Source organism: Pleurodeles waltl, chromosome 12, assembly GCF_031143425.1.
Source record: "Pleurodeles waltl isolate 20211129_DDA chromosome 12, aPleWal1.hap1.20221129, whole genome shotgun sequence".
Lineage (NCBI taxonomy): Eukaryota > Metazoa > Chordata > Amphibia > Caudata > Salamandridae > Pleurodeles > Pleurodeles waltl.
In genome coordinates, this window is record NC_090451.1 from 26,659,078 (window position 1) to 26,681,829 (window position 22,752).

Below are 22,752 nucleotides of genomic sequence, written 5' to 3' on the forward strand. Positions count from 1 at the left end.
TACAGAAGTTTGGAGCAAGGGCTATGCCTAGACCCCTCTCTTACCCAAACCCAGAGACTATTGCCCTGGAACTAGGTGTGTGTTTATATCCCTTGCTAGTGTCAGAGTGGTAAAACAATTGCAAGTGCTTATCCCACCGCTGCACCACTGATGTAGGGATCTGGCCTGGTGTGTGGTGGGTACCCAAGGTACTTACACCTTATACCAGGTCCAGGTATCCCCTCTTAGTGAAGTGTAGGCAGTGCCTAGAAGCCAGGCTCTCTAGAGGGAGCTGTGGATGAGCAGCCAAAGCTTATCTAGGAGACATGCAAAGCTCTTGCAATACTACTAGTGTCACACAGCACTTACACACAAGAAAGAAAACACTTGGTTGTACAAAAATAAAGGTACTTTATTTTTAGAACAAATCACCACAGAACACTAGACAGATAACCCACCCTTAGGAAGTAAGTAATACACTACATATATGCATAGTAATCAGAAACAGGCATAGAAAAGGTTACAAAACAGTGCAAACAGTAATAACCAATAGTGACCCCAGGGGGAGCACAAACCATAAACTATGTGAACAGTGAACACAGTCAAACACACTGACAAAGAGGCAAAAACTGGGGGTAACCAAGGTAGAAAGAGGCGACTTTCCTACAAATGTCCTACTGAGAACTTAACGCTTTCCTGGGCGAAAGAACAAGTAGATAGAGAGAAATAAAACAACACCGCAAATGTGGCAATTGCTAGAAAAATAAAGCGATGCTGAATATAATGTAACCAGGCTAAAGTGCAGAATGCAAGCCTAGTTTGCTAAAATAATGTATCTAAAATATGGCTAAAATGGCTGTACAACAACACCCTCTTGGGGCTAAATACAAGGTTACACTTCATTACGTTCTTGCCATTCTCTTTTCAGGTGGTTTTGCTTTTAGGGGCTGACTGCATGGTTATATGACCATGTTTCTTACCAGTGGTTCCCAACCTTTTGACTTCTGTGGACCCCCACTTTATCATTACTGGAACCCGGGGACCCCCCACTGAGTCATTACTGAAAGCTGGGAAACTAATCTGTTCATATTTAATTTTCTCAGCAGTCCAGGACCCCCTAAGGCGGCTTTGCGAACCCCCAGGGGTCCCCGGACCACAGGTTGGGAACCACTGTTTCTTACAAATGCTATTTTTATTGTGGTGCCCTTTTGGGGCTGTTCTGAGCGTTACAGTCAAGATATTTGCTGAATTCGGAAACTCCCCCCATAATGCTTTGCAGGGCATTCATTTTACATAACATTTTTGCCTTAACTCCCCGTGTGCTGGTCCTAGGACAGTGGGAGCACCATCAAAATGTTCAGTGCAACACACACTTTCTGTCTAGATTATCTCTGGGTCCCCACTCTAGTTTGAGTGGGAAGGGGGAAAATAATCTAAATAAAGTCAACAATTTCATTTTTTGCTGCAGACTGAGGAAGAAGGTAAATGGAAGTGCTTTAGTTATATGTAGGGCCACTGGAATTATGTGGCAGAGAGAACCAAATTATGCGGAAGGGTTGACCTGTTTATGTGGCAAGAAAAGTCCAGGTATGCATTTACAACGCCAGTAGCTGTAACTGAAGCACATGCAAGACCTATTGCGTTGCAAATGCTTGTTTCTCCATCCCACCTTTTTGCCGAGGAGCCAGTCATCAGGGGCTGTGCCATTACTTCTAGGTCGTGTTGACGTGCAAGCGGAGTTCTTGCCTGTCTTGGGGGCAGGAACCATAAAGTATGGCTTTCTCTCATGCCCTTTTCTCCCTGGAGTTGTGTATTATGGACCCAACGGAAATATACAGTATCACAGGTGAGCGTCTCCATGAGTGGGGCGCTGATGAAACCCATCGCTTTGTGGATATGTTTATGTTACTATGTCCTCCTACCAGTTAGTGTATCGTCGTACTACAGGGTCTCTCCCGAGGAGTAAGCTGAGTGTTTGTTCTCTCTATCAGGAGTACGTCTGGGAGGCCTCGCATTACCTCGTCCAGCAGGTGTTCAGTGGACTGAAGGAGATGTTTTCTGGGACTCGAGAGATTCAGGTGAGTGTTTCTCTTCGACTGTCATTCCATCTTTCTTTCCTTAGCAACCACCCGCCGCGCCGCGTGTGCTTTTCTGTCTTCTCTTTAGCAGAACCATCACTTCTCATATTGCCAGCACTTTTGTCTTAAAGATGATGCTGTATTTTATCTACTAACTCTTGGTAAGCTTCTTCAGAAGCACTTTTTGGTGTTGCTGGAAAGTTGCTTCACTCATGGGCATCCTTCACTCAACCCAAAACTCTTGCCTGTAACGCCACATATAAGCAATAAAACTGGAATCCTCCTCTGGGTTTTTACCATTGGTGAAGAGCCTTTCCATCGTGTCACTGTTGTATTTTTCTTACGGAGTCACCTTTAGTGGCTTTGTCATTCCCAGAAGCGAGTCAGTTCAACTCGCGGAGTCATAGGAACTCAAGCAAACAGAAGCCCAAATATGGTTGAAATGCACCTGGAGTTGCTTGTGTACACATGTAAAGCAGGTGTGTAGGAATGGTTCAAGCTTGCCTCCTCCTCTTCTTCCCCCCATAGCCGAGCTAAGACATGATATGACTGCTGTTCCGTTAAGCCGGCAACCAGCTCACCTGATACTTCCTAGCAGCATGGAAGGGAGAATTCCTTGTATCAGCAGCAGTGTACCAAACTTGGGAAGTGATGAGATGGAGGAATTTAGAGGCACCCTAGGCGGAGGAGGTGTGAGTGCAGTTGTTAACTTATTCCTGGCAGGCTTATGTTACCTTTTCAGAGGAAATCTGATCTGGCCTAAACCATAAGGACGCTCTGTCATGGAGGGGGCTCAGTTTGTCTCTAGAGGTCTGCTGCATGAGTGCATCTTTTGTTCTGGATCTGATCAATTGCCGACGCACTCGCTCAGTTCTGTCCTCTCAGTGCCCATCGTTCCCAGTGTGTTGCTCACTGTCCGTAGCTCTTGTTCACCTGCTGATGGGGGGTGGGTCTCCTCTTTAGGGCAGCTCTTCTCTCATTGGCTCTCAGTCACTGCTGCCCTCTCCCCGGTGTGAGTAACTCTGCCGTTCTAGACTCTGGTGTGTTTCCTTTGCTCGCCCTCTCATTTGCTTCTGTGAACCTACCTCCCAGCTGTTTTCTCTTTCCAGCTTTGGCTTACAGAGAGCGCCCGGATGATTTCAAAGTCGGGGAGCACGGTGGAGTGGGTCACCCCTCTGGGTCTCCCCATAGTGCAGCCTTATCATCGAGCCAAGAGCACCATTGTGAGTATGTGCGCCCTGGAGACGCCTTAAGAGGAGTTGTATATGTGCCTGCGCGGGTATCGTGTCATGCAGACATGCTGCGCAGGGTGAACGCAGAGTGCAAATGCACCTTCGGTTTAGGAAGTGTACTTAAAGATATTGGTGATCTAGTTATACGTGGATCATTGAAAACTGCTTTAAATTACATGCATTGATTATAAGAAGTTTTACTTTAAGAAATGTGTAAACTAGAAGAGGGTTGGGGTCTGGGAATGGCAGCAGGTAGTGGGAAGAGTTTTATCTTCTAAAGCTGCATCAGATGAGCTCACAGGGTGATCTCAGAGGTAAGGGAGCGCTTGTGGGTCATCAGGGAGAGACAGGTTGAGGCTGGACGCGGGGTGGTTGGTGCAGTGCACAGAATGAGCTCGCAGTGTGATCTTGGAGGTAAGGGAGTGCTTGTGGGTCAGCACGGAGAGACAGGTTGAGGCTGGACACAGCGCGGGGTGGTGGGTGCAGTGCACAGAATGAGCTCGCAGTGTGATCTTGGAGGTAAGGGAGTGCTCGTGGGTCAGCACGGAGAGACAGGTTGAGGCTGGACACAGCGCGGGGTGGTGGGTGCAGTGCACAGAATGAGCCCAGTGTGATCTCGGAGGTAAGGGAGCGCTCGTGGGTCAGCAGGGAGGGACAGGTTGAGGCTGGACACAGCGCGGGGGATTGGTGCAGTGCACAGAATGAGCTCACGGTGTGATCTCGGAGGAGGTAAGGGAGTGCTCGTGGGTCAGCAGGGAGAGACAGGTTGAGGCTGGGCACAGCGTGGGTGGTGGGTGCAGTGCACAGAGTGAGCTCACGGTGTGATCTCAGGTAAGGGAGTGCTCGTGGGTCAGCAGTGAGGGACAGGTGTAGGCTGGGCACAGGGCGGGTGGTGGGTGCAGTGCACAGAGTGAGCTCACGGTGTGATCTCAGGTAAGGGAGTGCTCGTGGGTCAGCAGGGAGAGACAGGTTGAGGCTGGACACAGCGCGGGGTGGTGGGTGCAGTGCACAGAGTGAGCTCACGGTGTGATCTCAGGTAAGGGAGTGCTCGTGGGTCAGCAGTGAGGGACAGGTGTAGGCTGGGCACAGGGCGGGTGGTGGGTGCAGTGCACAGAGTGAGCTCACGGTGTGATCTCAGGTAAGGGAGTGCTCGTGGGTCAGCAGTGAGAGACAGGTGTAGGCTGGACACAGCGCGGGGTGGTGGGTGCAGTGCACAGAGTGAGCTCACGGTGTGATCTCAGGTAAGGGAGTGCTCGTGGGTCAGCAGTGAGGGACAGGTGTAGGCTGGGCACAGGGCGGGTGGTGGGTGCAGTGCACAGAGTGAGCTCACGGTGTGATCTCAGGTAAGGGAGTGCTCGTGGGTCAGCAGTGAGGGACAGGTGTAGGCTGGGCACAGGGCGGGTGGTGGGTGCAGTGCACAGAGTGAGCTCACGGTGTGATCTCAGGTAAGGGAGTGCTCGTGGGTCAGCAGTAAGGGACAGGTGTAGGCTGGGCACAGGGCGGGTGGTGAGTGCAGTGCACAGAGTGAGCTCACGGTGTGATCTCAGGTAAGGGAGTGCTCGTGGGTCAGCAGGGAGAGACAGGTTGAGGCTGGGCACAGCGCGGGTGGTGGGTGCAGTGCACAGAGTGAGCTCACGGTGTGATCTCAGGTAAGGGAGTGCTCGTGGGTCAGCAGGGAGAGACAGGTTGAGGCTGGGCACAGCGCGGGTGGTGGGTGCAGTGCACAGAGTGAGCTCACGGTGTGATCTCAGGTAAGGGAGTGCTCGTGGGTCAGCAGTGAGGGACAGGTGTAGGCTGGGCACAGGGCGGGTGGTGGGTGCAGTGCACAGAGTGAGCTCACGGTGTGATCTCAGGTAAGGGAGTGCTCGTGGGTCAGCAGGGAGAGACAGGTTGAGGCTGGGCACAGCGCGGGTGGTGGGTGCAGTGCACAGAGTGAGCTCACGGTGTGATCTCAGGTAAGGGAGTGCTCGTGGGTCAGCAGGGAGAGACAGGTTGAGGCTGGGCACAGGGCGGGTGGTGGGTGCAGTGCACAGAGTGAGCTCACGGTGTGATCTCAGGTAAGAGAGTGCTCGTGGGTCAGCAGGGAGAGACCGGTGTAGGCTGGGCACAGCGCGGGTGGTGGGTGCAGTGCACAGAGTGAGCTCACGGTGTGATCTCAGGTAAGGGAGTGCTCGTGGGTCAGCAGTGAGGGACAGGTGTAGGCTGGGCACAGGGCGGTGGTGGGTGCAGTGCACAGAGTGAGCTCACGGTGTGATCTCAGGTAAGGGAGTGCTCGTGGGTCAGCAGTGAGAGACAGGTGTAGGCTGGGCACAGTGCGGGTGGTGGGTGCAGTGCACAGAGTGAGCTCACGGTGTGATCTCAGGTAAGGGAGTGCTCGTGGGTCAGCAGTGAGGGACAGGTGTAGGCTGGGCACAGGGCGGGTGGTGGGTGCAGTGCACAGAGTGAGCTCACGGTGTGATCTCAGGTAAGGGAGTGCTCGTGGGTCAGCAGGGAGAGACAGGTTGAGGCTGGACACAGCGCGGGTGGTGGGTGCAGTGCACAGAGTGAGCTCACAGTGTGATCTTGGAGGTAAGGGAGCGCTCGTGGGTCAGCAGGGAGAGACAGGTGTAGGCTGGGCACAGGGCGGGTGGTGGGTGCAGTACACAGAGTGAGCTCACGGTGTGATCTCAGGTAAGGGACTGCTCGTGGGTCAGCAGGGAGAGACAGGTGTAGGCTGGACACAGCGCGGGTGGCGGGTGCAGTGCACAGAGTGACCTCACGGTGTGATCTCAGGTAAGGGAGTGCTCGTGGGTCAGCAGTGAGGGACAGGTGTAGGCTGGGCACAGGGCGGGTGGTGGGTGCAGTGCACAGAGTGAGCTCACGGTGTGATCTCAGGTAAGGGAGTGCTCGTGGGTCAGCAGGGAGAGACAGGTTGAGGCTGGACACAGCGCGGGTGGTGGGTGCAGTGCACAGAGTGAGCTCACGGTGTGATCTCAGGTAAGGGAGTGCTCGTGGGTCAGCAGGGAGAGACAGGTTGAGGCTGGACACAGCGCGGGTGGTGGGTGCAGTGCACAGAGTGAGCTCACGGTGTGATCTCAGGTAAGGGAGTGCTCGTGGGTCAGCAGGGAGAGACAGGTTGAGGCTGGACACAGCGCGGGTGGTGGGTGCAGTGCACAGAGTGAGCTCACGGTGTGATCTCAGGTAAGGGAGTGCTCGTGGGTCAGCAGTGAGGGACAGGTGTAGGCTGGGCACAGCGCGGGGTGGTGGGTGCAGTGCACAGAGTGAGCTCACAGTGTGATCTCAGGTAAGGGAGCGCTCGTGGGTCAGCAGTGAGGGACAGGTGTAGGCTGGGCACAGGGCGGGTGGTGGGTGCAGTGCACAGAGTGAGCTCACGGTGTGATCTCAGGTAAGGGAGTGCTCGTGGGTCAGTAGGGAGAGACAGGTGTAGGCTGGGCACAGCGCGGGGTGGTGGGTGCAGTGCACAGAGTGAGCTCACGGTGTGATCTCAGGTAAGGGAGTGCTCGTGGGTCAGCAGGGAGAGACAGGTTGAGGCTGGACACAGCGCGGGTGGTGGGTGCAGTGCACAGAGTGAGCTCACGGTGTGATCTTGGAGGTAAGGGAGCGCTCGTGGGTCAGCAGGGAGAGACAGGTATAGGCTGGGCACAGGGCGGGTGGTGGGTGCAGTGCACAGAGTGAGCTCACAGTGTGATCTTGGAGGTAAGGGAGCGGTCGTGGGTCAGCAGGGAGAGACAGGTTGAGGCTGGGCACAGGGCGGGTGGTGGGTGCAGTGCACAGAGTGAGCTCACAGTGTGATCTTGGAGGTAAGGGAGCGCTCGTGGGTCAGCAGGGAGAGACAGGTGTAGGCTGGGCACAGCGCGGGGTGGTGGGTGCAGTGCACAGAGTGAGCTCACGGTGTGATCTCAGGTAAGGGAGTGCTCGTGGGTCAGCAGGGAGAGACAGGTGTAGGCTGGGCACAGCGCGGGTGGTGGTGCAGTGCACAGAGTGAGCTCACAGTGTGATCTTGGAGGTAAGGGAGCGCTCGTGGGTCAGCAGGGAGAGACAGGTGTAGGCTGGGCACAGCGCGGGGGGGTGGGTGCAGTGCACAGAGTGAGCTCACGGTGTGATCTCAGGTAAGGGAGTGCTCGTGGGTCAGCAGGGAGAGACAGGTGTAGGCTGGGCACAGCGCGGGTGGTGGTGCAGTGCACAGAGTGAGCTCACAGTGTGATCTTGGAGGTAAGGGAGCGCTCGTGGGTCAGCAGGGAGAGACAGGTGTAGGCTGGGCACAGCGCGGGGGGGTGGGTGCAGTGCACAGAGTGAGCTCACGGTGTGATCTCAGGTAAGGGAGCGCTCGTGGGTCAGCAGGGAGAGACAGGTGTAGGCTGGACACAGCGCGGGTGGCGGGTGCAGTACACAGAGTGAGCTCACGGTGTGATCTCAGGTAAGGGAGTGCTCGTGGGTCAGCAGGGAGAGACAGGTTGAGGCTGGACACAGCGCGGGTGGTGGGTGCAGTGCACAGAGTGAGCTCACGGTGTGATCTCAGGTAAGGGAGCGCTCGTGGGTCAGCAGGGAGAGACAGGTTGAGGCTGGACACAGCGCGGGTGGTGGGTGCAGTGCACAGAGTGAGCTCACAGTGTGATCTTGGAGGTAAGGGAGCGCTCGTGGGTCAGCAGGGAGAGACAGGTGTAGGCTGGACACAGCACGGGTGGTGGGTGCAGTGCACAGAGTGAGCTCACAGTGTGATCTTGGAGGTAAGGGAGCGCTCGTGGGTCAGCAGGGAGAGACAGGTGTAGGCTGGACACAGCGCGGGGTGGTGGGTGCAGTGCACAGAGTGAGCTCACGGTGTGATCTCAGGTAAGGGAGTGCTCGTGGGTCAGCAAGGAGAGACAGGTTGAGGCTGGACACAGCGCGGGTGGTGGGTGCAGTGCACAGAGTGAGCTCACGGTGTGATCTCAGGTAAGGGAGTGCTCGTGGGTCAGCAGTGAGGGACAGGTGTAGGCTGGGCACAGGGCGGGTGGCGGGTGCAGTGCACAGAGTGAGCTCACGGTGTGATCTCAGGTAAGGGAGTGCTCGTGGGTCAGCAGGGAGAGACAGGTTGAGGCTGGACACAGCGCGGGTGGTGAGTGCAGTGCACAGAGTGAGCTCACAGTGTGATCTTGGAGGTAAGGGAGCGCTCGTGGGTCAGCAGGGAGAGACAGGTGTAGGCTGGGCACAGGGCGGGTGGTGGGTGCAGTGCACAGAGTGAGCTCACGGTGTGATCTCAGGTAAGGGAGTGCTCGTGGGTCAGCAGGGAGAGACAGGTTGAGGCTGGACACAGCGCGGGTGGTGGGTGCAGTGCACAGAGTGAGCTCACAGTGTGATCTCAGGTAAGGGAGTGCTCGTGGGTCAGCAGTGAGGGACAGGTGTAGGCTGGGCACAGGGCGGGTGGCGGGTGCAGTGCACAGAGTGAGCTCACGGTGTGATCTCAGGTAAGGGAGTGCTCGTGGGTCAGCAGTGAGGGACAGGTGTAGGCTGGGCACAGCGCGGGTGGTGGGTGCAGTGCACAGAGTGAGCTCACGGTGTGATCTCAGGTAAGGGAGTGCTCGTGGGTCAGCAGGGAGAGACAGGTTGAGGCTGGGCACAGCGCGGGTGGTGGGTGCAGTGCACAGAGTGAGCTCACGGTGTGATCTCAGGTAAGGGAGTGCTCGTGGGTCAGCAGGGAGAGACAGGTGTAGGCTGGACACAGCGCGGGTGGCGGGTGCAGTGCACAGAGTGAGCTCACGGTGTGATCTCAGGTAAGGGAGTGCTCGTGGGTCAGCAGTGAGGGACAGGTGTAGGCTGGGCACAGGGCGGGTGGTGGGTGCAGTGCACAGAGTGAGCTCACGGTGTGATCTCAGGTAAGGGAGTGCTCGTGGGTCAGCAGGGAGAGACAGGTTGAGGCTGGGCAGAGGGCGGGTGGTGGGTGCAGTGCACAGAGTGAGCTCACGGTGTGATCTCAGGTAAGGGAGTGCTCGTGGGTCAGCAGGGAGGGACAGGTTGAGGCTGGACACAGCGCGGGTGGTGGGTGCAGTGCACAGAGTGAGCTCACGGTGTGATCTCAGGTAAGGGAGTGCTCGTGGGTCAGCAGGGAGAGACAGGTTGAGGCTGGACACAGCGCGGGTGGTGGGTGCAGTGCACAGAGTGAGCTCACAGTGTGATCTTGGAGGTAAGGGAGCGCTCGTGGGTCAGCAGGGAGAGACAGGTGTAGGCTGGGCACAGCGCGGGGTGGTGGGTGCAGTGCACAGAGTGAGCTCACGGTGTGATCTCAGGTAAGGGAGTGCTCGTGGGTCAGCAGGGAGAGACAGGTGTAGGCTGGGCACAGCGCGGGGTGGTGGGTGCAGTGCACAGAGTGAGCTCACGGTGTGATCTCAGGTAAGGGAGTGCTCGTGGGTCAGCAGGGAGAGACAGGTTGAGGCTGGGCACAGGGCGGGTGGTGGGTGCAGTGCACAGAGTGAGCTCACGGTGTGATCTCAGGTAAGGGAGTGCTCGTGGGTCAGCAGGGAGAGACAGGTTGAGGCTGGGCACAGGGCGGGTGGTGGGTGCAGTGCACAGAGTGAGCTCACGGTGTGATCTCAGGTAAGGGAGTGCTCGTGGGTCAGCAGGGAGAGACAGGTGTAGGCTGGGCACAGCGCGGGGTGGTGGGTGCAGTGCACAGAGTGAGCTCACGGTGTGATCTCAGGTAAGGGAGTGCTCGTGGGTCAGCAGGGAGAGACAGGTGTAGGCTGGGCACAGGGCGGGTGGTGGGTGCAGTGCACAGAGTGAGCTCACGGTCTGATCTCAGGTAAGGGAGTGCTTGTGGGTCAGCAGGGAGAGACAGGTTGAGGCTGGGCACAGCGCGGGTGGTGGGTGCAGTGCACAGAGTGAGCTCACGGTGTGATCTCAGGTAAGGGAGTGCTCGTGGGTCAGCAGTGAGGGACAGGTGTAGGCTGGGCACAGCGCGGGTGGTGGGTGCAGTGCACAGAGTGAGCTCACAGTGTGATCTTGGAGGTAAGGGAGCGCTCGTGGGTCAGCAGGGAGAGACAGGTGTAGGCTGGGCACAGCGCGGGGTGGTGGGTGCAGTGCACAGAGTGAGCTCACGGTGTGATCTCAGGTAAGGGAGTGCTCGTGGGTCAGCAGGGAGAGACAGGTGTAGGCTGGGCACAGGGCGGGTGGTGGGTGCAGTGCACAGAGTGAGCTCACGGTGTGATCTCAGGTAAGGGAGTGCTCGTGGGTCAGCAGGGAGAGACAGGTGTAGGCTGGGCACAGGGCGGGTGGTGGGTGCAGTGCACAGAGTGAGCTCACGGTGTGATCTCGGAGGAGGTAAGGGAGTGCTCGTGGGTCAGCAGTGAGGGACAGGTGTAGGCTGGGCACAGGGCGGGTGGTGGGTGCAGTGCACAGAGTGAGCTCACGGTGTGATCTCAGGTAAGGGAGTGCTCGTGGGTCAGCAGTGAGGGACAGGTGTAGGCTGGGCACAGGGCGGGTGGTGAGTGCAGTGCACAGAGTGAGCTCACGGTGTGATCTCAGGTAAGAGAGTGCTCGTGGGTCAGCAGGGAGAGACAGGTTGAGGCTGGGCAGAGGGCGGGTGGTGGGTGCAGTGCACAGAGTGAGCTCACAGTGTGATCTCAGGTAAGGGAGCGCTCGTGGGTCAGCAGTGAGGGACAGGTGTAGGCTGGGCACAGCGCGGGTGGTGGGTGCAGTGCACAGAGTGAGCTCACGGTGTGATCTCAGGTAAGGGAGCGCTCGTGGGTCAGCAGGGAGAGACAGGTGTAGGCTGGGCACAGCGCGGGTGGTGGATGCAGTGCACAGAGTGAGCTCACGGTGTGATCTCAGGTAAGGGAGTGCTCGTGGGTCAGCAGGGAGAGACAGGTGTAGGCTGGGCACAGGGCGGGTGGTGGGTGCAGTGCACAGAGTGAGCTCACAGTGTGATCTTGGAGGTAAGGGAGCGCTCGTGGGTCAGCAGGGAGAGACAGGTGTAGGCTGGGCACAGCGCGGGGTGGTGGGTGCAGTGCACAGAGTGAGCTCACGGTGTGATCTCAGGTAAGGGAGCGCTCGTGGGTCAGCAGGTAGAGACAGGTGTAGGCTGGGCACAGCGCGGGGTGGTGGGTGCAGTGCACAGAGTGAGCTCACGGTGTGATCTCAGGTAAGGGAGTGCTCGTGGGTCAGCAGGGAGAGACAGGTGTAGGCTGGGCACAGCGCGGGGTGGTGGGTGCAGTGCACAGAGTGAGCTCACAGTGTGATCTTGGAGGTAAGGGAGCGCTCGTGGGTCAGCAGGGAGAGACAGGTGTAGGCTGGGCACAGCGCGGGGTGGTGGGTGCAGTGCACAGAGTGAGCTCACGGTGTGATCTCAGGTAAGGGAGTGCTCGTGGGTCAGCAGGGAGAGACAGGTTGAGGCTGGACACAGCGCGGGGTGGTGGGTGCAGTGCACAGAGTGAGCTCACGGTGTGATCTCAGGTAAGGGAGTGCTCGTGGGTCAGCAGTGAGGGACAGGTGTAGGCTGGGCACAGGGCGGGTGGTGGGTGCAGTGCACAGAGTGAGCTCACGGTGTGATCTCAGGTAAGGGAGTGCTCGTGGGTCAGCAGTGAGGGACAGGTGTAGGCTGGGCACAGGGCGGGTGGTGGGTGCAGTGCACAGAGTGAGCTCACGGTGTGATCTCAGGTAAGGGAGTGCTCGTGGGTCAGCAGGGAGAGACAGGTGTAGGCTGGGCACAGCGCGGGTGGTGGGTGCAGTGCACAGAGTGAGCTCACGGTGTGATCTCAGGTAAGGGAGTGCTCGTGGGTCAGCAGGGAGAGACAGGTGTAGGCTGGGCACAGGGCGGGTGGTGGGTGCAGTGCACAGAGTGAGCTCACAGTGTGATCTTGGAGGTAAGGGAGCGCTCGTGGGTCAGCAGGGAGAGACAGGTGTAGGCTGGGCACAGCGCGGGGTGGTGGGTGCAGTGCACAGAGTGAGCTCACGGTGTGATCTCAGGTAAGGGAGCGCTCGTGGGTCAGCAGGTAGAGACAGGTGTAGGCTGGGCACAGCGCGGGGTGGTGGGTGCAGTGCACAGAGTGAGCTCACGGTGTGATCTCAGGTAAGGGAGTGCTCGTGGGTCAGCAGGGAGAGACAGGTGTAGGCTGGGCACAGCGCGGGGTGGTGGGTGCAGTGCACAGAGTGAGCTCACAGTGTGATCTTGGAGGTAAGGGAGCGCTCGTGGGTCAGCAGGGAGAGACAGGTTGAGGCTGGACACAGCGCGGGTGGTGGGTGCAGTGCACAGAGTGAGCTCACAGTGTGATCTTGGAGGTAAGGGAGCGCTCGTGGGTCAGCAGGGAGAGACAGGTGTAGGCTGGGCACAGCGCGGGGTGGTGGGTGCAGTGCACAGAGTGAGCTCACGGTGTGATCTCAGGTAAGGGAGTGCTCGTGGGTCAGCAGGGAGAGACAGGTTGAGGCTGGACACAGCGCGGGGTGGTGGGTGCAGTGCACAGAGTGAGCTCACGGTGTGATCTCAGGTAAGGGAGTGCTCGTGGGTCAGCAGTGAGGGACAGGTGTAGGCTGGGCACAGGGCGGGTGGTGGGTGCAGTGCACAGAGTGAGCTCACGGTGTGATCTCAGGTAAGGGAGTGCTCGTGGGTCAGCAGTGAGGGACAGGTGTAGGCTGGGCACAGGGCGGGTGGTGGGTGCAGTGCACAGAGTGAGCTCACGGTGTGATCTCAGGTAAGGGAGTGCTCGTGGGTCAGCAGTGAGGGACAGGTGTAGGCTGGGCACAGCGCGGGGTGGTGGGTGCAGTGCACAGAGTGAGCTCACAGTGTGATCTCAGGTAAGGGAGTGCTCGTGGGTCAGCAGTGAGGGACAGGTGTAGGCTGGGCACAGGGCGGGTGGTGGGTGCAGTGCACAGAGTGAGCTCACGGTGTGATCTCAGGTAAGGGAGTGCTCGTGGGTCAGCAGGGAGAGACAGGTTGAGGCTGGACACAGCGCGGGTGGTGGGTGCAGTGCACAGAGTGAGCTCACGGTGTGATCTCAGGTAAGGGAGTGCTCGTGGGTCAGCAGGGAGAGACAGGTTGAGGCTGGACACAGCGCGGGTGGTGGGTGCAGTGCACAGAGTGAGCTCACGGTGTGATCTCAGGTAAGGGAGTGCTCGTGGGTCAGCAGGGAGAGACAGGTTGAGGCTGGGCACAGCGCGGGTGGTGGGTGCAGTGCACAGAGTGAGCTCACGGTGTGATCTCAGGTAAGGGAGTGCTCGTGGGTCAGCAGTGAGGGACAGGTGTAGGCTGGGCACAGGGCGGGTGGTGGGTGCAGTGCACAGAGTGAGCTCACGGTGTGATCTCAGGTAAGGGAGTGCTCGTGGGTCAGCAGGGAGAGACAGGTTGAGGCTGGACACAGCGCGGGTGGTGGGTGCAGTGCACAGAGTGAGCTCACAGTGTGATCTTGGAGGTAAGGGAGCGCTCGTGGGTCAGCAGGGAGAGACAGGTGTAGGCTGGGCACAGCGCGGGGTGGTGGGTGCAGTGCACAGGTTCTGGGTTACAGACTGGAGGCTTCAGACTGTGGAGTGTGACTTCAGTGCTGTGAGTGGCTTTCATCGCGAGCTAGCAGCTTCAAGGGAGCTCAGTGTTTCGTGCTCAGGCCTTCTCGCGTGCGCTTGTTTCAAGTTGTAAATGTCGATCCGGGGAGTTTAACTAGAGTACATATGACAAGGTTTATTGCATTACTAGAGGGAGCAGACCCTTGCTTGCAGCTTGCTCAAGTCTAATGATGGTTTGTGTTCTACTGGTTTGGAGAGATTTAGGACAGAGTTTGGGGAGATTCTCTTATTTTCGGTGTCTGATTCGTGCCACGACTCACTGTGATACAGCTTAGAGCCAACATACATCCTACAGGTTAGCAGAAGGTCCACGTTTCTGTCCGAAAGAAGAGGAGTCAGGGCTAGTGGATGGAAATGAATTCCACGCTGCAGAAATGAACATGAAATGTGCTCATTTTTGAGTAGACAAGATTAGTCGTCCAACAATGGATAACTACGAAGGAGTCGGAACTTTATCTCTGGAGGTAATGAAAAAATGCGTAGAAATTAAGGTTGTAGTGTTGGCGATACCAAGCTGATAGAAGCCCAATGAGGATCTTTTTGTCGTGTCCACCGTGGGTGTGGTGGTCTACCCGGAGATCTTAGTGGATCTAGGATAAAGCCTTAGTGGAGGTTGGGTTCAGGGCTCTTAGGTGGTGGGTAAGGCAGTGGTCTGTGGGCTGAAGGGATTTGTTGGGGCTCCGCATGAGTCAGGTGACTGGAGGATACTCATTACTTCCACAAGACTGTTTTGAAAGAGTTGAGTGGGGCAAGTAAAGTAGAGGGCAGATGAAACGTATGGGTCAAATGGAGGGAGGATGTGGGGTGTTTTGTGGACCCCTCCCATTTTCCATTAGTTTTAAGCAGAATCTGGATGTGATTCCACCTTTGTAGAGCTCGTGAGCCCACGCTGAAGAGAGCCAGGCCCACGTGTGAACATGCAGAGTGAGGGATAGTGGACAAAACACTGCGCCTGTGATTAGCTCCAATGTAAACAGGGCTGTAAAATTCTCTGAATGTAGGTGTCCAGCTGTGGAAGAATGTAGGCAGTGGAGACCTGCAGATACACCTTGGTAACCCGCTGCACGTGTGTGGGCGTCCAACCTAGATCAATCCCTTTAAAAAGTAGAGTAACCACACCATGGTTAGGTTTTGAGGACCCCGTCGCTTCTGAACAAATAACGATGACACCTTAGTCTCAGCAGCTTTAAATGCACCAGGTTCTCCTGTATTTTTAACAACTGGTTTCCAGTGAGCAGGACATTGTTTAAGGTTGTGTAATGCTTGGACCCCACCTACCTGAACAGACACATCTCCTTCCACCGACCACCCAGACACCTCTGCTCGCTGGACTCCCACGTGCCACGCATACACAGAACCAGGTCCGGGGGATGGCCGCTGTCTCACATCGCTCTAGAAGCGTGGAGCAGCCCCCCCTTGACGTCCAGGCCTGGCACACATGCCAGCTCAGTGCCAGGAGATCCTCGTGGGTGATAGTGCACTTTACAAATATACATAACGCTGCTTCCGTTCCAGCGCATGTGTGACATGTTCTCTCTTCCTCTGCAGTTCCGCAGCAGCATTCAGACTGTAAACCTCCAGACCAACTATGATCCTTGCGAGTAAGTGAGCAGATCTAACCTGTCACCTTTTGCAGCCCTTCTTCACTACTTTCCTTGCACGTTCCCTGTGTCTCATCTCCCATCTTTGTTGCCCTACTTCAGGAAACCGGACACAGTGAAGCAGAAGAACGCGTTCCCGCCCAACTTCATTCACTCTCTGGACTCCACGCACATGATGCTCACCGCGCTTCATTGTCACAGGTAGGTTGTGAGACGTGGGCTCTACTCCTGAGCCGCTGTGGCCCGGGCCACCTGTGGCTGTGTACCACTGCATCTCCCACCAGCCCAAGATCCCCGGAGCCTGCTCTCACTGCAGATTTCAGCCCAGCTGCCCCTCGGGGTCCACTACCAGCAAACCCCCCGCCCGGGTCCCCTGTGGCTGCTACCGCTGCATCTCCCACCAGCCCAAGATCTCCTGACCTGGTCTCACTGCAGATTCCAGCCCAGCTACCCCTCGGGGTCCACTACCAGCAACCCCCCCGCCCGAGTCCCCTGTGGCTGTGTACCACTGCATCTCCCACCAGCCCAAGATCCCCGGAGCCTGCTCTCACTGCAGATTTCAGCCTAGTTACCCCTCGGGGTCCACTACCAGCAACCCCCCCGCCCGAGTCCCCTGTGGCTGTGTACCACTGTATCTCCCACCAGCCCAAGATCCCCGGAGCCTGCTCTCACTGCAGATTCCAGCCCAGCTGCCCCTCGGGGTCCACTACCAGCAACAGCCGCAAACATCAGGACCCCAAAGAGCGCCCCAAGAATCAGTCTTTGTTGTGTGCATGGAGCGGGCAGTAATGCCTGGGCCATGTTAATAACTTTTGGCCCCTTTGGAATCTGGTGATTGTGAGGACAGTGGGCTGTAGGCAGGTGCGGCGAGTCCATACTTGTGAGAATAAGGCAGTGACCTCAGGGTCTTCAATTCTTCAGCCTTCTAAGGCCCTCTGATGGGGGAGGAGAAGGAGGGACTTTACCCCTCCGAGGCGTTAGTGGTGGTGATCATCTGTTGTTTCTCTCTCTCTCTCTCTCTCTCTCAGGGAAGGGCTGACGTTTGTCTCTGTCCACGACTGTTTCTGGACTCACGCAGTCACCGTGGATATCATGAACAAGGTGAACTCTCCACTTTACTACGTGCTTTTGATGTTTGTCATGATGCTGTTAGCTCCAGCCCCTGTCCTGTGACTCTGATACTGTATATATTCTCCTTGCCTGCCTGTCATCCCCGCCACCCCATGGTTGTAGCTCTCAGGCCTCCTTACTACCCCAGCATTTGTATGTTCGTTTGACCCTTAGCCTGCACGATCATGCACTGATGCTCGACCCTGTAACTCTCATTCCTGCTTTACTGGTAAACCCCATCATTCTCCGCCTCGTTTGAACTTTCAGGCCCCACCATTACTGCACCCCTGTTCTACCCTTCAGTCCCCACCATTCCTGCACCCTTGTTCTACCCCTCAATCCCCACTAATCCTGCACCCCTATTCTACCCTTCAGTCCCCACCCTTCCTGCACCCCTGTTCTACCCCTCAATCCCCACCATCCATATGATCGCGTTGGACCCTTAAGTGATTTGGAGGGTCCCAGGAGTTTGTCTGGATTCTTCAGCCTTGAGTCGCTGTAGATTCTCACCGGCCCTTATTTCTGCTGCTTGGGTAGTAGAAAGTGCATGCTTTGTTGGTGGCAAACGTGGCATTTTGAGTGCCCCCTTTTCCTTCTTGTGACTCTGTAGGAGGCTGGACTGGCTTGTAGTGAGTACCTAGGGGTACTTGCACCTTGCACCAGGCCCAGTTATCCCTTATTAGTGTATAGGGTGTCTAGCAGCATAGGCTGATAGATAATGGTAGCTTAGCAGAGCAGTTTAGGCTGAACTAGGAGACGAGTGAAGCTCCTACAGTACCACCTAGTGTCATATGCACAATATCATAAGAAAACACAATACACAGATATATTAAAAATAAAGGTACTTTATTTTTAGGACAATATGCCAAAAGTATCTCAGTGAGTACCCTCAGTATGAGGATAGCAAATATACACAAGATATATGTACACAATACCAAAATATGCAGTGATAGTATTAGAAAACAGTGCAAAGTGCACTAAAGTTCCCCAAAGGACATAGAAGTCGTGATAGGGGAATTCTGCAGGAAAGACACAAACCAACAATGCAACAACGATGGATTTCCAGTCGAGGGTACCTGTGGAACAAGGGGACCAAGTCCAAAAGTCAAAAGCAAGTCGGAGATGGGCAGATGCCCAGGAAATGCCAGCTGTGGGTGCAAAGATGCTGCTACTGGACAGTAGAAGCGTAGGTTTCTGCAAGAACGACAAGGGCTAGAGACTTCCCCTTTGGAGGATGGATCCCTCACGCCGTGGAGAGTCGTGCAGAAGTGTTTTCCCCGCCGAAAGACCGCCAACAAGCCTTGCTAGCTGCAAATCGTGCGGTTAGTGTTTTTGGATGCTGCTGTGGCCCAGGAGGGACCAGGATGTCGCCAATTGCGTCTGGGGACAGAGGGGGCGTCGAGCAAGACAAGGAGCCCCCTCAGCAGCAGGCAGCACCCGCAGAAGTGCCAGAAACAGGCACTATGAGGATGCGTGAAACAGTGCTCACCCGAAGTCGCACAAAGGAGTCCCACGTCGCCGGAGAACAACTTAGGAGGTCGTGCAATGCAGGTTAGAGTGCCGTGGACCCAGGCTGGACTGTGCACAAAGGATTTCCGCCGGAAGTGCACGGAGGCCGGAGTAGCTGCAATAGTCGCGGTTTCCAGCAATGCAGTCTGGCGTGGGGAGGCAAGGACTTACCTCCACCAAACTTGGACTGAAGAGTCACTGGACTGTGGGAGTCACTTGGACAGAGTTGCTGGATTCGAGGGACCTCGCTCGTCGTGCTGAGAGGAGACCCAAGGTACCGGTGATGCAGTTCTTTGGTGCCTGCGGTTGCAGGGGGACGATTCCGTCGACCCACGGGAGATTTCTTCGGAGCTTCTAGTGCAGAGAGGAGGCAGACTACCCCCACAGCATGCACCACCAGGAAAGCAGTCGAGAAGGCGGCTGGATCAGCGTTACAGAGTTGCAGTAGTCGTCTTTGCTACTATGTTGCAGTTTTGCAGGCTTCCAGCGCGGTCAGCAGTCGATTCCTTGGCAGAAGGTGAAGAGAGAGATGCAGAGGAACTCGGCTGAGCTCTTGCATTCGTTATCTAAGGAATCCCAAGAGACAGAGACCCTAAATAGCCAGAAAAGAGGGTTTGGCTACCTAGGAGAGAGGATAGGCTAGCAACACCTGAAGGAGCCTATCAGAAGGAGTCTCTGACGTCACCTGATGGCACTGGCCACTCAGAGCAGTCCAGTGTGCCAGAAGCACCTCTGTTTCCAAGATGGCAGAGGTCTGGAGCACACTGGAGGAGCTCTGGGCACCTCCCAGGGGAGGTACAGGTCAGGGGAGTGGTCACTCCCCTTCCCTTTGTCCAGTTTCGCGCCAGAGCAGGGCTAAGGGGTCCCTGAACCGGTGTAGACTGGCTTATGCAGAAATGGGCACCATGTGTGCTCATGAAAGCATTTCCAGAGGCTGGGGGAGGCTACTCCTCCCCTGCCTTCACATCATTTTCCAAAGGGAGAGGGTGTAACACCCTCTCTCAGAGGAAGTCCTTTGTTCTGCCATCCTGGGCCAGGCCTGGCTGGACCCCAGGAGGGCAGAAGCCTGTCTGAGGGGTTGGCAGCAGCAGCAGCTGCAGTGAAACCCCGGGAAAGGTAGTTTGGCAGTACCAGGGTCTGTGCTACAGACCACTGGGATCATGGGATTGTGCCAACTATGCCAGGATGGTATAGAGGGGGCAATTCCATGATCATAGACATGTTACATGGCCATATTCGGAGTTACCATTGTGAAGCTACATATAGGTAGTGACCTATATGTAGTGCACGCGTGTAATGGTGTCCCCGCACTCACAAAGTCCGGGGAATTGGCCCTGAACAATGTGGGGGCACCTTGGCTAGTGCCAGGGTGCCCACACACTAAGTAACTTAGCACCCAACCTTTACCAGGTAAAGGTTAGACATATAGGTGGCTTATAAGTTACTTAAGTGCAGTGTAAAATGGCTGTGAAATAACGTGGACGTTATTTCACTCAGGCTGCAGTGGCAGGCCTGTGTAAGAATTGTGAGAGCTCCCTATGGGTGGCAAAAGAAATGCTGCAGCCCATAGGGATCTCCTGGAACCCCAATACCCTGGGTACCTCAGTACCATATACTAGGGAATTATAAGGGTGTTCCAGTAAGCCAGTGTAAATTAGTAAAATTGGTCACTAGCCTGTTAGTGACAATTTGAAAGAAATGAGAGAGCATAACCACTGAGGTTCTGGTTAGCAGAGCCTCAGTGAGACAGTTAGGCACCACACAGGGAACACATACATATAGGCCACAAACTTATGAGCACTGGGGTCCTGACTAGCAGGGTCCCAGTGACACATAACAAACATACTGAAAACATAGGGTTTTCACTATGAGCACTGGGCCCTGGCTAGCAGGATCCCAGTGAGACAGTGAAAACACCCTGACATACACTCACAAACAGGCCAAAAGTGGGGGTAACAAGGCTAGAAAGAGGCTACTTTCTCACAGACTCCTCATTCCAAATGGACCTAAATCCAATTCAGTATCTGCTTTGATCTTGTACAGGTCACTTCTCTGCTCTGACCTGGGTGTCTAATGTGTGAATTAGTAGTTGTTAAAGTCGCATTTGAGTGTCACGAGGAGCTCATTGAGTGGGCATGATTATGGGAAAGCTGCGTTGGGTGCTGTATTATTGTGTGCTGGGCCTGGGCAGGCAGATGTTAACCATCCATATAAGCAGATGTTGGGCTTGTAGGCGGCCTCCTTCCTCCCCTGGATCTCCTCACAGTGAGCTTCTCTCTCCCCAGATCTGCAGGGAGCAGTTTGTGCAGTTGCACAGCCAGCCCGTCCTCCAGGACCTGTCCAGGTTCCTCTTGCAGAAGTACTGCGCCAGCATCCCGTAAGTGACCCCTGTCTGCGCCTTTCCTCCCTCCCTCGGTACCTCAGCCTTGAGCCGAGAAGGCAAACCCTAGCTTTGGAAGCACTCGTGCCTGGGAGTGTGACATGTCGCACACAATAGAGCCATCCACTGGGGGGCGCTCTTGGAATGTTTTATGTCTTGACCTCTCCACCTTTTACTTCTTCCACTTTAGTTGGTCCTACCTTCATTTTCAGGCTTGTATATAGTCCTAAACGTTACTCATTCATGCTCTCCCGCGCATACACGTGCTCTCCCGCGCATACACGTGCTCTCCCGCGCATACACGTGCTTTCCTGCGCACAGGCTTCTCACTCACACAGGCCTCACGGTCAGCACTCCCCTCTTGTTAGCCCCTAAGGTAGAATGACCCCTCTTTCTTCTGCTTTTCCTTTCTTGGTCCAGGGAGGATCGGAGGTCTAAGAACCTGGCGGAGTACAGGCGCATGCTGGAACTCCTCAGCAAGGTCCCGCAGAGAGGTACGTGGAATGTATATTTCAGGTGTGGGGTAAAGGTTTTCCTAACATCCTTCTCCTCTAGCCACTAGGTGGTCTGTCTGCTTCTTCCCTTGGGGACATCACCCAATGCCTTACTCGGACTGAATGCTATATGGCGTAACTGTTCTGCTGTTCACGCCCGTCTCTCGCTTTGTTGTGACCTTCATGTGTCACTGCAGCCGTGATGTCTTCCAGGTTTCCCCCAAACTTCAGCCAATGTCATACTGTCCCTGGGCACTAGGTAGCACCATGCCATCTTGCCTTTATTCACTCCTCTCTCCGTACACCAGGTGGCGCTGGTGTTTGCTTCTCCCTCAAGCATGTGCAGCAGCAATGTTAATGGAGAGGCCTGTCTGCTGTTCCTCTCTCTGTACACCCGGTGGCGCTGTTGCACTGTGTCCCTTAGCAGTGCTGTTACTGGTGCAGGGCCTGCCGCCTGACTGATAGTCGTGCTGTACGTGGCCGAGCTTCTATTTTTTGTTTCACCTGAGGTATGGCTGTCCTTGGACATCTGAGCTTCTGTTTTCTGTGTAACCGGAAATCTGTTGCTTTGATGTGTGACCTGAGCACATGTGATCTTTGCCACATGGGGGAAAATTTCTGCGGTGTGTGCGTGTGTGTTTCATTTTTTTCCTTGTTCTTCCCCTGTACAGCCATCTTCTCCTCCTGACATAACTTTCTCTCTCCATCTCTCTGGTCTCTTCCAGGAGACTTTGATCTACAGAAGGTTAAGGAGTCTACCTACTTCTTCAGCTGAGGAAGCGGCAGTGGATGTCCTTGAAAGGTGTCACCTCCGAACATGTGGTCCCCCCGCCTGATGGGCAGGTCCAAGCTCCAACCTAGCATTTACATTCCTAGGCACCAATGGCTTGGGCACACGGGTGAGGCGGACAGGAGTCAGTGCCCACATCTCCCACCTGAGCAATGGACAGATGAATGGCGAGAGTGGCTGGTTCCTAGGAATACCCCTTGCGTATGTGTCACCCTGCTTGGCCCATCTGGCAGTGTCTGGTGGATATTTTTGAGTGGGTCAACTTTTAAGAAACCCTGGACCTGCATTGGATGTCTGTTGTACCTTGGTGGCCTTGGGAGTTCGAAGCCGGGTACTCAGGCAGTGTCCTGCTCACCTTCAAGAGTCGGTTGGATATCCTGGTGGATAGTTTACAAGGAGAGTTTCGCGTCGGGCACAGTGCTGTCTTCTTCACATGTAATGAATGACTGTGGGGTCCATGCCATTTCCCACATTGACTGGTAGGGGTTCATTCAGCTGGCCGTAACCCCGCAGACCTAGGATTTATCCCAGGAGAAACATAAGTACCTATTACAGCCAAAATGCAACATGTTGTGGCTTGAGGCCTCCACCAAGACTGTTTATGCTGTGATATATTAATAATAAAAGTATTGAAAAACTCAGCCAAGGTTCTTAGCCTATGGAGAGTAGTTGTGTAATGAGCTTAATTTACTGTAAACCAAGGGTCTCAAGGAGACACTTAGGACACGCCCCCTCTTCCAGGCTCAAGAGTCTCCTCCTGGCACCAATGTAGGTTCTTCTGCTGTGTAGTGCCTGCATCCATAGGAAGGGTGTCACCTGAAAGATGGCCTCCTGTGTTATCATCTGAAGACGAGCACTGCCTTGGAGTTCTTGATACTTGGAGAGAACACTGATGAAGAGGTCCTCTTGTGAGTAGGTGTTGCGTTAGCACAGGTGGAGCGTGTGCATGAACGGGTAATTCGCTCGAATGAGACACTCGTGTGCGAATAGGTAATGTGGCTCGTGCTTCCGGCCACTCGATACACCTGTGCAGGCAATTTTCTAGTGGGCCCATC

The 22,752-nt window shown here is 55.6% G+C and overlaps 1 protein-coding gene across 1 annotated transcript in view; it reads left to right on the top strand.

Annotated features, from left to right (window-relative positions):
- POLRMT (RNA polymerase mitochondrial) overlaps positions 1-22,338 on the top strand; it is a 172,142-nt gene extending 149,804 nt beyond the window's left edge. Inside the window, exons 14-21 of the mRNA XM_069216817.1 lie at positions 1,971-2,057; positions 3,167-3,280; positions 15,362-15,414; positions 15,517-15,615; positions 16,443-16,515; positions 20,319-20,410; positions 20,834-20,907; positions 21,633-22,338. Of these exons, the coding sequence (XP_069072918.1) occupies positions 1,971-2,057; positions 3,167-3,280; positions 15,362-15,414; positions 15,517-15,615; positions 16,443-16,515; positions 20,319-20,410; positions 20,834-20,907; positions 21,633-21,682 (642 nt within the window). The 3' untranslated portion in view covers positions 21,683-22,338. The remainder of the gene's footprint in view (positions 1-1,970; positions 2,058-3,166; positions 3,281-15,361; positions 15,415-15,516; positions 15,616-16,442; positions 16,516-20,318; positions 20,411-20,833; positions 20,908-21,632) is intronic.
- Positions 22,339-22,752: the final 414 nt, after the last annotated feature.